At 38.2% G+C, this 15,100-nt stretch overlaps 1 protein-coding gene across 1 annotated transcript; it reads right to left on the bottom strand.

Annotated features, from left to right (window-relative positions):
* Positions 1 to 203: 203 nt before the first annotated feature.
* On the bottom strand, positions 204 to 15,063 carry mettl17 (methyltransferase like 17). Its single transcript, NM_001127148.1, has 14 exons — positions 14,948 to 15,063; positions 9,961 to 10,114; positions 7,449 to 7,595; positions 7,257 to 7,344; positions 6,279 to 6,360; positions 5,928 to 6,001; positions 5,514 to 5,608; positions 4,698 to 4,768; positions 3,932 to 4,039; positions 3,751 to 3,819; positions 3,361 to 3,411; positions 2,695 to 2,787; positions 1,596 to 1,777; positions 204 to 669 (listed from the first exon to the last, which is right to left on the bottom strand). Exons 1-14 carry the CDS (start codon positions 14,981 to 14,983, stop codon positions 552 to 554), a joined length of 1,368 nt encoding a protein of 455 aa, NP_001120620.1. The 5' UTR covers positions 14,984 to 15,063; the 3' UTR covers positions 204 to 551.
* Positions 15,064 to 15,100: the final 37 nt, after the last annotated feature.

A 15,100-nucleotide genomic window follows, 5' to 3' on the forward strand; every position in this document is an offset into this window, starting at 1 on the left:
GAGGAGGGTTGGATGCCCCCAAACTACTGAATCCCTAGGAGAAAAAAGGTAAGACTTGGTAGCTACAGTATAAGGACATATACCTATGATGATGATTTCAGTCTTTTTTTAGAGCCTTCGGACATTGTTTAAATGAGAATCAGCAGCAGAGGTCACGCGGTAGCGAGGCAGAGTTGGGATTTTCCAAACTGATAAGCAGAAAATGCTTGTGAAAAATCATTTATGCAAAAGTGAAGTCTCTTTTCAGCAAACCTTTTCAGACAAACAGACTTTATCAGTACTCTATAGAGTACACAGCATTGCCTAACAATTGGCATCCGTCATTCAGCACAATCATTCATTTATATATGTCTGGAACAGTCCACAGTTATAATTCATTAATCTGGAGAGTGGTTTAAACAATATCACAATCAGTTAAACATCCATGAAGAAACTTAGGGTAACAGAAATCCTCTTGGTCCTTTCATGCCACCTGAAGCTAGCTCTTCAGGAGGGGGTGATTACGTCCTGAACTACAGGAGTGATGAATTGGTGCTGAGCAGCTGTACAAATCATAAAGCAGGGCTCATATCCTCATTTTCACTATCTTCATCTTTGGTGGTCCCGGTAGAAGTAAGAATAGGTAGGCGGTCTCCCCACTCAGAGTTTCTAGCACATCGATATAGATCCCTGAAAAAAGGCAAGCAAAAATGTAATATATACAGGATCTGCAAGTAGCATTGTATTCTTTTAGTTTCATTTAATAAAAGCCATATATGTTTCACACATCTAGAAACCCATACCAAGCAATCACGTGTTTTTAAGAAAAAAAAAAAAATCAGTAAATGCCACTTGCCGATTGGCTGTTATGGGTTAATGGACAAGTTGAATGCTTAAGACCATTACATTACCCCCTATAATTGCTCATTATTTACATAGATACAATGATATGATTCAATAATGCAAAAACTATTAAACATGATGGTGTGTGGTGATTAAAGCTTTAAACACTCGGTAAGTGGTTTAATAACACTAATAAGCTTAAAAGTGATAATAACACTTTCCTAAGAAAACCCATAGGAACACATCTGTATTAATAATGAGTTGTGACACACAAAATGTTTGGGGCCAAAAGTATCGCAAGGCCCAGCAATACTTACCGAGCCCGACACTGGCTAAAGGCTGTCCCCAGTGCACCATAACTTAAACAGCTAGGGGAGAGGCTTTAGCCATGTCGGAGTGTCAGGCTCGGTAAGTATTGATGGCTGGGGTATTGTGCCAGTATCACTTTAATATGGCAAACACCTAGCAAATCTGGAATGTTGAATTTTGGAAAATGAAGTTCCTCCACAATAATAGCAAAGCACAAACTATAGGAAAGTAAAATCAGTAAAGAATTGTAGTCACGACATCTTTCCTCATATTTTGCAATATATGACTATTAGTGTACTTGACTAGGGGTAATTTACCAATTCCCAGGGCACAAGTGCTAATGCACTAAGAGGTACAAGAGCGTGCCCCTTAGTTCTTACTTAAATATTTGCACCCAGGGAAAAGCTGTGTATCTGCACCTAGAGTCAGATTTAAAATGCTGTTACTAGAAGTGTTAACTTTACCGGCCATGCCTCCGTGCTGTAATAACTTCATGCTTTAACTCCCCATCAGCACAACACATGTGACAGTGCACGTGTCGTGGCCTACTTAGTACATGGCTAATTATACGTGGCCAGTAAGCGCCTCCAACATATCCACGGGAAATTATTATGAAGGAAAATTTTTCCCAGCGCTCATGAGGGTTCTGTGGAAAAATGTAATATATTTAGTAAGCAAGAATTAAAAACAGCTATAAACAAACTGAAAAATAAAGGGTAGAATCTAGCATCAATTAATTTTTTTGGGTCAATGGCACACAGGGCCATTGTTAGTAGCACAGGAGGCTTCATCAAATTGCCTCAAATTGCCCCCATTTCTTGCTAAGGCAATCATATAAAAAAGTGCTCCTGCTATAGTGATGTGCAAATCAGGAAACATTGCTAATTTCATAGGGACTGTGGCCATTTATGGGTAATCAGCAAGGGTGCTCTTGCTATGAGGCAAGGTGAGAAGATATTCTTGTTTTTATGGGGAGCCATGATTAGGACCTGAACTTTCCTTGATGAGAGGAGGAGAATTTTGGCAGCAGTATTTCAGACAGACTGTAAGGGGGGGAAGAGATGGGAGTTAGGGAGGCCAGTTAGAAGCAGGTTACAATAGTCTAGTCGGGATAGGATGAGAACATGCATGAGCATCCTATCTGTAACAGTTGAAAGAAAGAGACAGATTTTGACAATACTGCATAAGAAAAGTGACAGGTTTTGACAGTGCTGTTAATACAGCCAGAGAAGGACAGAGGGGAGTCAATGCTCACCCCCAGTTATAATATATGAGTCTCAGTTTCAACTGTTAATGAAGGAGTGGAAAAGTATATTTGGATATCATCAGTATATACTTTAAGAAATTAATATATTTAGGTGAATTCTAAAGAACTTTCAAGTCTTTTCTTTACAATATGAAACATTTTAACCCTATCCTCATAATTTACGTTTCTAGACCTGTTTCAAGGAATACAATTCTTTATATAAAAAAACACAGAAAATTCACAAGTAGAAATACAGCAAAGGGCATATGCAGTTAGTTTCACTTTAAAGTAAAATGTGTGTGGCTAAGGGAACTCACCCAGTTGAAAGGCAGTGGTTGGTACTTTTGAATAAAGTTACAGGGCATCTGCAGCCTGTTAGACAGCTTAGGACATGGCATCTGATGTGGACACTTAAGGAGAGAGAAGAGGAGAATTAACAAAATTCTTGAGGGATAACAGCTTTAACTTTTGTAGGCATCAGCCACAGTGCAGCTATGGAATATAAAATAATGTTTTCTACAAAACAGGGAGACCAAAATGCATAGCCAAAAACAAGTGCACACATAAAAGAAAGTAAAAGTCAGACTAGACAAAGAGGCAGACAGAATGCACCATGATGCTTGGAGGTCAACCACCATGAAGTGTGTGCTGGTCCAGTCATTTTTTAGATATATACTGTATATTTCTGTGATGTTCTTTTTTATATGCCATCATCTTTTATCCCTTTTTTTGCCCATATTACTTTACCACAGTTATATCCAACTCACCTCCCTATAAACTTATACCACCACTTTTCATAACATTAATCATGCTTAATCCCCCTTGAGCCTTTGCTCTAATCAAACCCACCCCCAGAAGCAGAGTGCCCTAATTTAAATGTGTGCCCTACAAAAAAATATGGTGCCTTCCCTCATTTATACACATACACAAATATCTACATTAACTGGACAAAAAGACAAACAAAATTAGCAACATGTACTCACTGGGGCAAATACTTGGGGGGGACGGTGGTCCCAAATCTCCTTGTCTTCTTTCTATGAACGAGAAAATATATGAACAAGAAAACATGTTTTTGCATTTTCCCACAATTAAGCTGAATCACAGAAAGAACTAGGTTTTACTTTTGGCGATCTTGAACTGATCAACTATACTCAATGTTCAGACCAGATTATAGCAAATTGATAATGATGTTTAAGGGAGTTTGGGAAGCCCTTGGGTCAGCTGGGGTCATAAAAATAATATAGCTGGAGGTCCAAAACCAATCAGTTCAGAGGCTTTGTGTTACATTGTTATTTTACCATACCATATCTATAAATGTGCATGCAATATATTACAATTACATATGTATGCTTAATTGTATGGGGAATATTCACCTGCAAAACTATGTCCCGAGCTTCCATCAGAAGTTGATGCCCCTCCTTTGTACCACTCTCCACCAACACCTATAGCACAGAGAAAATGATTAGGCATAGGCTCATATTGGCTAGTGTAAAGATACAGTACTTTTAAGAGAGCATCTTCAGAACTGGGGATTAAATGAATAAACAAACAAACCAAAAAGCCTCCTGTTTTCCTCCACAAAGCTTGGACGACTTTCTCCCTTTCAGACAGACTTGGAAGATCAGTTAGTGAGAAGGCAGAGACTACCAGATCATATTGAACCTTGGGGAAAAAATGGCAAAAGTAGTAGTCAGCACAAAGAAGGGCTCATTTAATAACATGGGTACCAACTTGCACTGGTGCAGTTACTTGCTTTCATTTTCTAGCTTGTTTTCTAGCAGTTGCTAATTGGCCACTATGTCTTGCAGCATTGGTGCAAAGCATGTAAATAAGTCCCAGTTTGCAGTTATTGTCCACTGGGGTAGATGAGGAGATCTGTTGCCTGTGGCAAATCTTCCGAAAATGCCTTCCCCTACCCCCTTTGCTTCACAAAGACTACTATAGTTTATATAAATAAGCTGCTGTGTAGTTACGGGGGCAGACACTCAAGCTGGAAAAAGGGAGAAAGGTGTAGGTTACATAGCAGATACCAGATATGTAACAAGATAAGTAGAATGCAATGGCGTTTCACAGAACCTATTTGTTACCTACTATGTAATTTGTGCCATTTAGCCCTATAATTTGAATAGCTACCCCCATGACTACACAGCAGCTTTGCTTATATGAACTAAAGCAAACACACAACCACTGTAGGGCAACAGTAGTATAGGTTTACTTGCAGCAGTTTGAAGGTTAGGCAAGGGACACTATAAGGTTTGTGCCCACAGTAGTGCAAATTTACCACAAGCAAGAAATAAGTATAGTAATAAACACAGTTTACCTTAGGTGAAAGTGGCAGAAACTGTCGGAAGTAAACTCCAGAGATATGCATCTCACCAGACTCTGAGCCGCCTGGAAACAGACTTTTGCAGTCAAGGTAATGAAACAGACTTAAAGACATAAAAGCACCACGTTTGTATTGTTCATAAAATGCAAATGTCAAAATGTACTTCAGCCTGACCTGGCCTCCTTAATTGTATTTCAACAATCAAAACCAAACCTTCTGAAGTGTTCTTGGTCAGTTAATAAATGTGCTTGGCTTCAAGAAACAACTGTACATTTTAAACAATATATATGGAGCTAGGATAAAATGTTTTAAATAACAGTAAGGAAACTGCATCTAATTCAGAAGTTCTATAACTGTGCGTATGCTCTCCATAAATAACAATTGAGTTAAATTCTGGGTTTATTTGCAAGAATGTTTTCCTGTATCTGTTAACATTTTGAGATATGATCTCTCTCACTGTTACGTTGCAATATTATTAAAATATATTAAAAATTGAAATCGCAAGGCAGGGAGCTTGACCCAAAAAACATTATAATAATAACAGTACAATTTTAAAATCACCTAAATGCAAGGTCCAAGGGTATGGGGTCAGAACACTCTATTTACAAGCAAGACTTTACAAAATGTAAAATGTCCATCTCGTATGTTTGAGGAATGTTAAGAGTTCTACAATGATTAGCCAGTTATTGTGTACGTAATTTTAGGAAAGTATTATCCGTTACCAACATATCATACAATTGATAAGCTACATATTGTATTATACAATTAAAGAAAGACAGTAACTGAATGCAACTGTATATAAACTCTTACCTTTTAGCACCAGTTCACTGAGTCTATTCATGGGTGCCGCACTGTCTACACACATGTATTCAACCAGACTTTTACCCCAGAGATTGTTTGCTGCCCTGAGATCCAGAAAGTAGATGTTACAAAGAACAGCTAAATGTGGTTAAACATATCAATACACATGTATTTAACCAGACTTTTACCCCAGATATATTATTTGCAGACCTGAGGGTCACAAAGTAAATGTTACAAAGAGTGTCTAATCAAGGTTAAACTTGTATGGAAGATAAAAGCACAAGGAAACATAGATAAACAAACAATACTATAATAAAAAAATACATCTATAAGGAACAGTGAGTACCTTAAAATAATGAACGAGTACCTTAATATAAGAAATATTTGCAAAACATTGTTCATGAACTAATAGTTTGCTCTCACCATGTAACTGATCCAGTACCAGAGCCAAAATCCAGCAGTGTTTGAGGCTTGAATTCCGGGCAACGCTGATGTATCTGGCATAGAAAATAAAACAGAAGAGAAATATACACCCACAATTGAGCGATACACAAATAATATAAAGAACGGAGAGGATAAAAGTGTAATAAGAGAAAGAATCAAAATACAGTGCAAGAAAGAGGTGTTTTCCTCTCATCCACTTTGGAAGAGAATCCCTTGCTTAGGGATAAAATAGGCACAAGGACAATAAACACAAATGCAATATTTTAAAACAGGTATATAAATTATCCTTAACAGCTTTTGGGTACTCTAAAATTCTAATTTTCTCCTCACCTCTTTCAGAGCTCGGGTTACTGCTGCATATCCTCCATCAAAACGAGCAGCAAAATACACCAGACTCAGTTCCTCTGTGTAGCTATGCCAAAGAGAAAGATATTAATGTGATGTGAAAAAGCATGGGCAAAATATAAAAGAATATATAGTAAGTCAAAGTGCCAAAGTGATTCAACAGGATACAAAAGTAGAGATGCACTGAATCCAGGATTCGGTTTGGGATTTAGCCTTTTTCATCAGGATTTAAATCCAGCTGAATCCATGTGCCTGACCGAACTAACTCCAAATATTTAAAATCACATGACTTTTTGTCACATAAACACAGACTTTTTCACTGCGCAAAAAGCACACGGTTCTCTTTAACCCCTCTATGTCCTAATTTATATGTGCAAATTAGGATTTGGATTCAGTTCTGTATTCGTCCAAATCTTTCACCAAGGATTTGGCCGGATCCCAAAATAGTGGATTTGATGCATCCCTAATACAAAAGTTCCTGTTATAATAATAAGCACAGGTTCACATTTTGTTGCAGGAGGGGTTAAAATGAAGCAAGATTTGAAGTAGATGATTCATAGCCAATATACTGGGTGCATGCAGAACTAAGTCTTTGATTTCACTTTATAAGTCTTTCAATTCTTGCTGTAATTTTTTATGCAGATCACATTTACTTCCCAGATCCTTTTGGCCCGTTTGCATGTTTAAGAACAAGATTTTTAGAGGGATTGAGAGGGCTAATCCAAAACCTCCAGCTAGCTTTTCTTTAAGTAGCTCGTGGTGGTTTTTGAGATGTGAAAGTGTGATGTGACTGATTTAGTCAAAATTGCATCAAACATACAAAATGCATTTTCAAAAAGCAAGAATGTGCTGAAACATTCAATATCAAGATCAAGATCAATAAAGATGACTAAAAACATGTAGAAACATCTCCATGCAAATGTATATTTGTTATACTATACAGAGTAAATGAGTGCTAAATACCTCATTGGCTGCCAATGATATATATTCTTGCGCAGAGTATTTAGCACACGATTCCTTAACTTCTCTTGCTGTTCAAAACTTTCAGTCTCTGTCACAGAAAGGCACATTTCACAAAACTAATTAGAATACAGTAAGTAAAGTGGTATAGCAACTCTGCTATGCATATACTGTAGACCATTTCCTTCAATTTACCTGCATCACAACCCACAGAGGCTCTAAACTTCTTCTCCAGTTCTTCAGCCCGAACTCTCAAGTCCTTGTCTTCAGCTGGGCGTTTACGACTCCAAAGAAAATTGTTTAGGGAGTTAACGTGTCCTTGTAAATCTCTAATAGTGCTACCTGAAACCAGAAATTGGACAGAAAATTAAACTATGTTAATACGGGCAAACAAAATAAAAGACATATATAAATTAAATGAGGCATAAGGTGGAAGGAGTTGGACTCTCGTTTGATGGTCTAGTGTTTCCTACAATATAAACAGCTGCTATTTTGGAAACAAAAAAAAAAGTGAATATCACCTCTGCTTGCTTCAGAGACTGATTTAGAAGGCCTCTCCTTAGAATATTTAAAATTATATACAGGTATGGCACCTGTTATCCAGACTGCTTGGGACATGGGGTTTTCTGGATAAAGAATCCATAATTTGGATCTCTCTACCTTAATCATTTAAACATTAAAAAAAAACCTAATAGGATTGTTTTGCCTACAATAAGATTTAATTATATCTTAGTTGGGATCAAGTACATTGTCCTATTTTATTATTACAGAGTAAAGGGTAGTCATTTTTAAAAATTTGAATTATTTGATTACAGTTGAGTCTATAGGATATGGCCTTCCCATAATTTGGGGCTTTCAGGATAACAGGTTTCCAGATAACGGATCCTATACCTGTATATAGATTTATGACATTGCACTTTTGAACAGCAATATTAATTTCTTTGTAAATTTAGCTACAAACACATACCACACATATTGAATAAAAATCAATATCAGCAATGGGACTTTATTTTGTATACAATTTATAAAATGTATAAAAATAATGTATAATAATTTATAAAATACTGTATCAATGTTTTCATTTGCTAAACACTTTTATCAAGATTACAGGAATGGACCTTTCGCAAAATACATGATAACAAATGTAACCCTTACGCTTTCATTAACTTCTCTTATATGAACCACTCAGGATGATGTTCACCTTCTCCTTAACATGAAGTTTGGTGGTGGCTAGGGTGCCCCTTGAATTTGGGCTTTCCTGTGGGCCTTGAGTACCCCAGTCTGACATTGCTTAAACCAATTTAACTGGAGTCCATTTTCCACCAGGTCTGTTAATCAGCTTACTTGCAATGTTGTTTTAGAAACCGGAGTACAGAGAATATACAATATCAATATTTGCCTGGCTGCTGTATGTATGTATGTATGTATAACTTTATTTATAAAGCGCCACAAGGGTACGCAGCGCTGTACAATCTTACAATATACAAAATTACACACAGGGAGGACAAGTGTTATAATAAATACAATAAATAAGTATAAATACACAGGGAATAAGTGCCATGTGGTATGAGACACAGTAGGAAGGAGGTCCCTGCCCCATAGAGCTTACAGTCTAAGTGGTTGGGTAACATACAGGCACAAATTGGAAGGTAAGAGTGCACCAGGTATGGGCATTTGCCCTTAAGCGCAGGACTGGGCAAAATAATGTTTTAGTGCTCCAGAAGGTAACAGCTGAGCTTTTTCTTAAAGAGAGTGGGTGAGTGTTCCCTACGGAGGGATTCAGGGATAGAGTTCCAGAGGTAAGGAGCAACAAGATAGAAAGGTTTAAGACGAGAGAGCGCAGTAGGTGTGGATGGTGTAAAAAGACGAAGGCTCTAAGAGGAGTGGAGGAGACGACCAGGAACATGCAGAGAGACCAGTGAAGAAATGTAGAGAGGAGCAGAGGAGTGAAGGGCTTGGAATGTTAGCAGAGGGATTTATATATATATTATACAAAAATGCTGGAAAAGCTGCACACCATGAGCTAGTGTCGATACCTGGGTGCCTGTGCAAAAAATAAGTATACAGGCTGGAGTGACGGCACACAGGATTTTCACAAAGGAGTCTCAGGATCAAAAAAAATTGAATAAATCAGAGGTTTATTGTGACCAACGTTTCAGCTCCACACAGGAGCTTTCGTCCCCTGACGAAAGCTCCTGTGTGGAGCTGAAACATTGGGCACAATAAACCTCTGATTTATTCAATTTTTTTTGATCCTGAGACTCCTTTGTGAATATATATATATATATTATATATATATATATATATATATATATATATATATTATATATATATATATATATATATATATATATATACACACACACACACACAAACCATAAAGTCACAAAAGGCAGGCACTCGCGTAGAAATCCATAATGTTGGCCTGAGTCCAAAGCTGAAGATATAAGTCCTGTGTTATACAGACCCTTTCTACCCTTTGTATACACCAAAATGTTCTTTACAATACCTGTAAAGGTCCTTCTAATAAATCTCACCTTTTGCATTCAATTATGATTTGTTGTCCTTAAAAACGATTGTGGAAATCCTGAGAGTGCCAACACTGTCTATTGCTATATATATATATATATATATATATATATATATATATATACAGAGATATATGGACTGAGTTTATTTTGCTATTATCTTTATTGCGTGAACCTACCTTGTAATAGAACCTTTGCTGCATCCTGAGCCTCCTTTGGCAATTGAACAACTTTCAGATTTATGACTCCAGGGTGTTTACGGTGAGGAACGTGAGCCAGGAAATCAGACGTGTTATCAAGCTGAGATACAGTGGGTGCCAATGAAGCCAAAGCCTGATAAAGGAGAAATCAGGATAACAGGATATTTGACCAGTATGCCTAACCTAGAGGGCTAGTTAGATGGAGTAAAACTGTGCAACAAACAGTGACATGACGCTGGTTTTGGAAGGGTGTCAGTTCTGGTATACTGGTATACTGAATTCAGGATTTGGCATAATCCCAGCATTTTTCATGCAAATTAGTGTACAACTTGGTTTAGTATTCTTTTATTAAGGATTTCATATTTAGACAAATCCAAAAATATGAATTCATTGCATTCCAAATATATATATATATATAAAATATATAACTATGATAAACCTATGCAGTGACACAGGACAAACATTTGAAAAAGAACAAAGTTTTTTGGCCTACCCCATTATCTGTCCCCCATAGAGGGCCAGAGCCACCTGCCAAAAATGGTTGAGCTGCACAACGCACAATGTTACCTCACCTGGGATTGCTCCCTTCTTCTATAGCGCAAACAGTCACCACAACAAAATGTAAGGGCTATTGTAACCAGAAAAGGACTACATGGGCATAGTCATCAAAATCCAAGTGGCTTTCTCGTGTTCTATTAATTCATCTCCAGTGTGAGAAATCGCAAAATGTTTCTTGCTATTTTTGACAGAGAATTCATTTTTCAAATGTATTATTTCTTGCATCAAACAAATGCTGGTGTGTCTAACTGGAGGTGATCTTGGGCCCCAGTCTAGGAGAATTTCCATCGGCCTATAACTTTTAGAAATTACTTTATAGAATTGCTGTGAGTGTGGGTCCAGAGTTTCAGGTTCTTTGGAGGGCCCAGGAGACCAAGTTCAACACTGCAGAAGCTAGTCACTTTCTGATAAACTGACTATAAGCAACCAAATTCAGTGCTTTAATGGGGGTGCCTCTCTACCTCATATATATATATATATATATATATATATATATATTTTTTTTTTATCTGCAGGGCACTCCATGACATCTTTTGTTTTGTGCAGGAGTGAAGGCACATAGGTACTACGAGAAATAAGCACTCCCATTCCATAAGTAAGCATCAGAGTGAGCTGCTATTTAAGAAAAAATACCAGTGAGTCAAAGAGTCAGGGGGATATGGGAACTTTCACACTTTGCACCTTTAACCCTATCTTGGTCTACGCTGATGCTTCAACTGCTGTAAAACACAGAGCTCTTTGCTCTCCAAATTGGGCCCTTCAATGTTGTGTGGAGAAATGAGTGGTGTTGTGAAACTACCCCTCTCAATTCTGCACAACCGCGATTTAAAGATGTGGATCTTGAACAGATAACAAATGTTTATTTAGCATACAAGGATAAAGTACTCATGCAGTACTAAGGTTGTTATGATGGTTTAAGGTTTGCAAAAATATTCATTTACAGAGCAGGATTACTGCCGCCAATGTGGATATGATCTGGTAGGCGTAAGGTGCAAGATATACCTTATGTGGAATACCATCTAGTTGTCTGGATCCCCTCCAGCGGAAACCACATGGAATAAGTCTAGCCCAAATCCCTTTCCTAAATTTGGTCCCTTAACGTTAAGGCCAGTAATACCTTGAGAAAACTATAAATCTTACGTTGGAGCTCAGTGCTTCTCTTCCTAGCTAAATCTGCCTTTCTTAAACAACTTGAGTGTCTGTGACAGAGTTAGCTCTTTTGCTGATCTATGCTTTGTTCACAGGTTCTCCAACAAACATCCACCGTATTTGTCATGTGGAGGCCAAAGATGGTTTCCAGGAACCATATTAAACAAAAACAGGAAATAGTAACTGTCTGGGCCAGGCTTACCAGCCTTTAGGAAAGGTGGGGGGGGAATAAGAGGATGGGGCTATGATGTTGCAGGGGAGCAGTTGTATGATTGCAGGCGAATTGTGGGTGAAGGGATCCAGTAAGCGTGGTGGTGATTTTGGAGGATATGGATCAATGATCCCTCTTAGCTGTGCATGAATTATAAAGTGAGTGCACAAAAAAAATTAGTGGCAAGCACAAAGGATATTAGGGCTGATTCACTAAAGTGCGATAAAACGTGCGCTATTTATAGTGTGCGTTATAAATTTTATCGCGTCTAAATTTTCGCAACTTTTCGCACGATACACTATAAGCATACTTGCGCTAATTTACGTGCGATGTTGCATGCGTTATTTAACTTGCGAAGACTATTTTTGTGCGGTAGTTGACATTACATGCGCTAAATAACGCCCGCGTATAGTCGCCGCATATAAATAGTAGCATTTAAATAGTAGCATTTAAATAGTGCATATAAATTGTCGCCGCATATAAATAGTGTATATAAATAGTAGCCACATATAAATAGTATCATATAAATGGTATCATATAAAGAGTAGATGCTTATAAATATCTTTGGTGAAAAATTTGCAAATCTTTCAAAAGATCCACGAAACGGCAAAAATGTTGTGCGGCCAAAAAAATTGTTGCCCGCGACTATTATTTTTTGACGCCTGTGTCAATTTTTGGACGTGCGGTGAATTTTTGCGTGGCGAATTTTTTCATGCGTTTTGCCATTGGCAGATTGTTTTGCGAAACGCATGAAAAAATTTGCCGCGGAAAAATTTGCCGCACGTCCAAAAATTTGCTGCAAATCCATGCCTGGCGAAACATTTCATCGCTTGTAGCCGCATATAAATAGTCGCGCGAATAAACGCACGCCATGTTAGCCATACTCGCCAATACTTGAGGAAAATTACTGTATTAAAAATGACCATTTCGCTGCAAACTGGCACTCTAGGGGAAACACAGACTTGAATAAATAACACTGTAAGTCCATATTTTATTGCCAAAAGCTCATGAACTGTACTTTTCTATAATTATCGCCTGCCTGAAGTAGGTGTTAATTTTCGCATAGCCTAATGCGATATTTAGCGCGCCTTACTGTTAGTATTCTTTTCTGTGCGCTAATTAACGCATGTGTTAAATCTACCGCATGCGGTCGTGCGAAAATTAACGCATGTGATATGCGACTTAACGCACTTTAGTGAATCAACCCCATTGTGTCAAAACACAACATTTTGCATTTATTCTGTCCAGAGCACACAGTTTTAACAATGCACACACAAATTTAAAATGTGCACACAAAATAGATTTTTTTCCCCACACATAGCCATTGAGGAATTAGAGGGAACACTGATACTGAACTATTTAAAGGATAATGACATTTTAGAAACAAATTCATGTAAAACTGCTCATAATTGCGCATTAATATAAATTACAATAGTGCTTAGGAAAGTGCTCTGAGCAATCTTACATTAACTTGATGTTAAGGTTGATAAAAGCTAGTTGGAGGGGCAGGTGATTTACCAGTAAGTAAAATATCTGCCAGGTGGGTGGCAACTCCTTACACAGATAATTGCCATGTTATCAAAACAGTCACAACAAAAGGTAAAGTGGAGGTGCTGCTTACTGGTATCTTACTCAAAAACACCAAACATGGAGTAGCTTTAAAGGGGTTGTTAACAATTAAATGATCGTGTAGGTGCATTTTTATTAACATTAGAGACAAACATCACCGGCATTGTTGCCCATAGCAATTGGTTTTTGTTTTTTCAGCTTTTTGTTCAGCAGCTCTCCAGCATGGATTTTAAGAAGCAATCTGGTTACCTTAGCAACCAAGGATGGAATATGAATAGGAAAGGGACTGACTAGAAAGATAAGTAATACAAAAATAACAATATAAATAAAATTGTAAGTTTACAGAGCAAAAGTTTTTGGGCTACTGGGGTCAGTGACCCCCTTTTAAAAGTTGGCAATATGTGGAAGGCAAATAACTTAAAAACTGTAAGAAATAAATAATGAAGGACAACTGCAAAGTTGGTAGGAATATGACATTCTAGAACAAACTAAAAGTTAATGCAAAGTTGAACCATCCTTAACTTCCCTTTGACCTGACTTGCAACAGATTTTTTTACTTGAGCTTTGAATGAGCTTTCTATCCCACCAGAGCTCGATAAACGCTGCAACTATGGGTTAAAAGCTACACTACTAGCGCCCTTGTTGCTATAAACAAATTGCTTGAACTCCCCAGAAAATGACAGCTTTGACGTTCGCAATGAGACGAAATGATTTTATTAGGTGTAAAACAGAGAAATCTAATAAAAGAGCGGCGGGAGAGTAGTCTGACTTGGGTTATGAGGTGCGCACCAATCCCGTGCTGCTACCTCACCTCAGCCATTGGACTAACTGTGCCAGCCGTGAGCCACTTCCAAGGTCCGGGGAGGAGGCAGCATCAGCTCGTCTGTGTCGCACATGGGAGGTGGGAGGTACCTCAATCTGTGGCACGCCTCCTTCCACTACGATCAGATTGCGCTTCTCCTGCATAGCCTCCACCACTTTACGGACTGTTCCACTCCAGCGTGGGGTTTCTGGGGACTCACCCACCCGTTACTCGGGTGACGCCCTGCGAGGGCTGCTTGCGGCTCAAGTCTCAGACCTTCCCGGAGGGAATGATTGGAGTGACGACACGGATGTGACGCACCCAGCATGTGCCCTCAGCAATGAGCTTCCCTTCCGCTCTTCTTACTTACAGCGCCTCAGCCGTATATATACCGCCAGAACAATAAATTCTTACATTAGGGAGATTTTATTCTTTGTGATATTAGTATTCCTGTTGACAACTTTAGTGTGAAAAATTAATTTCAGCAGTCTGTAAGGCTTTATTATATTTTAAAAATAATGAACGTTGAATTTAAAGCCAGAAAACTCCCAGAAATACCCACACGTTGTGAGGTTCATTTAAATAAGAGGCGGGCCTTTCAAACGTGTCCTCAAAGTTAAAGCTTACAATGTCATTGCTAGTTAATCTGCATTGGGCCCAAACGCGCAGTTACTTACCCGGAGCTGGCGGAAGCATATCTTTGAAGAGAGCATGTTTCAGAAGCAGGCAAGAAGTGTCAATCACCGGCTGTGTTGCCTTTTACTGGCAGTAGTACTTAGCACCCAACATGCTCCAATTCTCTCTCAGACGTCCAATGGGATTGCAAATCA

This window comes from Xenopus tropicalis, chromosome 1, assembly GCF_000004195.4.
Source record: "Xenopus tropicalis strain Nigerian chromosome 1, UCB_Xtro_10.0, whole genome shotgun sequence".
Classification (NCBI taxonomy): domain Eukaryota; kingdom Metazoa; phylum Chordata; class Amphibia; order Anura; family Pipidae; genus Xenopus; species Xenopus tropicalis.

Coding starts and splice junctions, on each gene's coding strand:
- mettl17 (NM_001127148.1), bottom strand. CDS start 14,983: ATGCTCTCTTCAAAGATATGCTTCCGCCAGCTCCGG. Junction 4,769..5,513: donor CAGTGAACTGGTGCTAAAAG/GTAAGAGTTTAT, acceptor GTCTGTTTCCAG/GCGGCTCAGAGTCTGGTGAG. Junction 670..1,595: donor ACAGCACGGAGGCATGGCCG/GTAAAGTTAACA, acceptor GCCTTTTTTCAG/GGATCTATATCGATGTGCTA.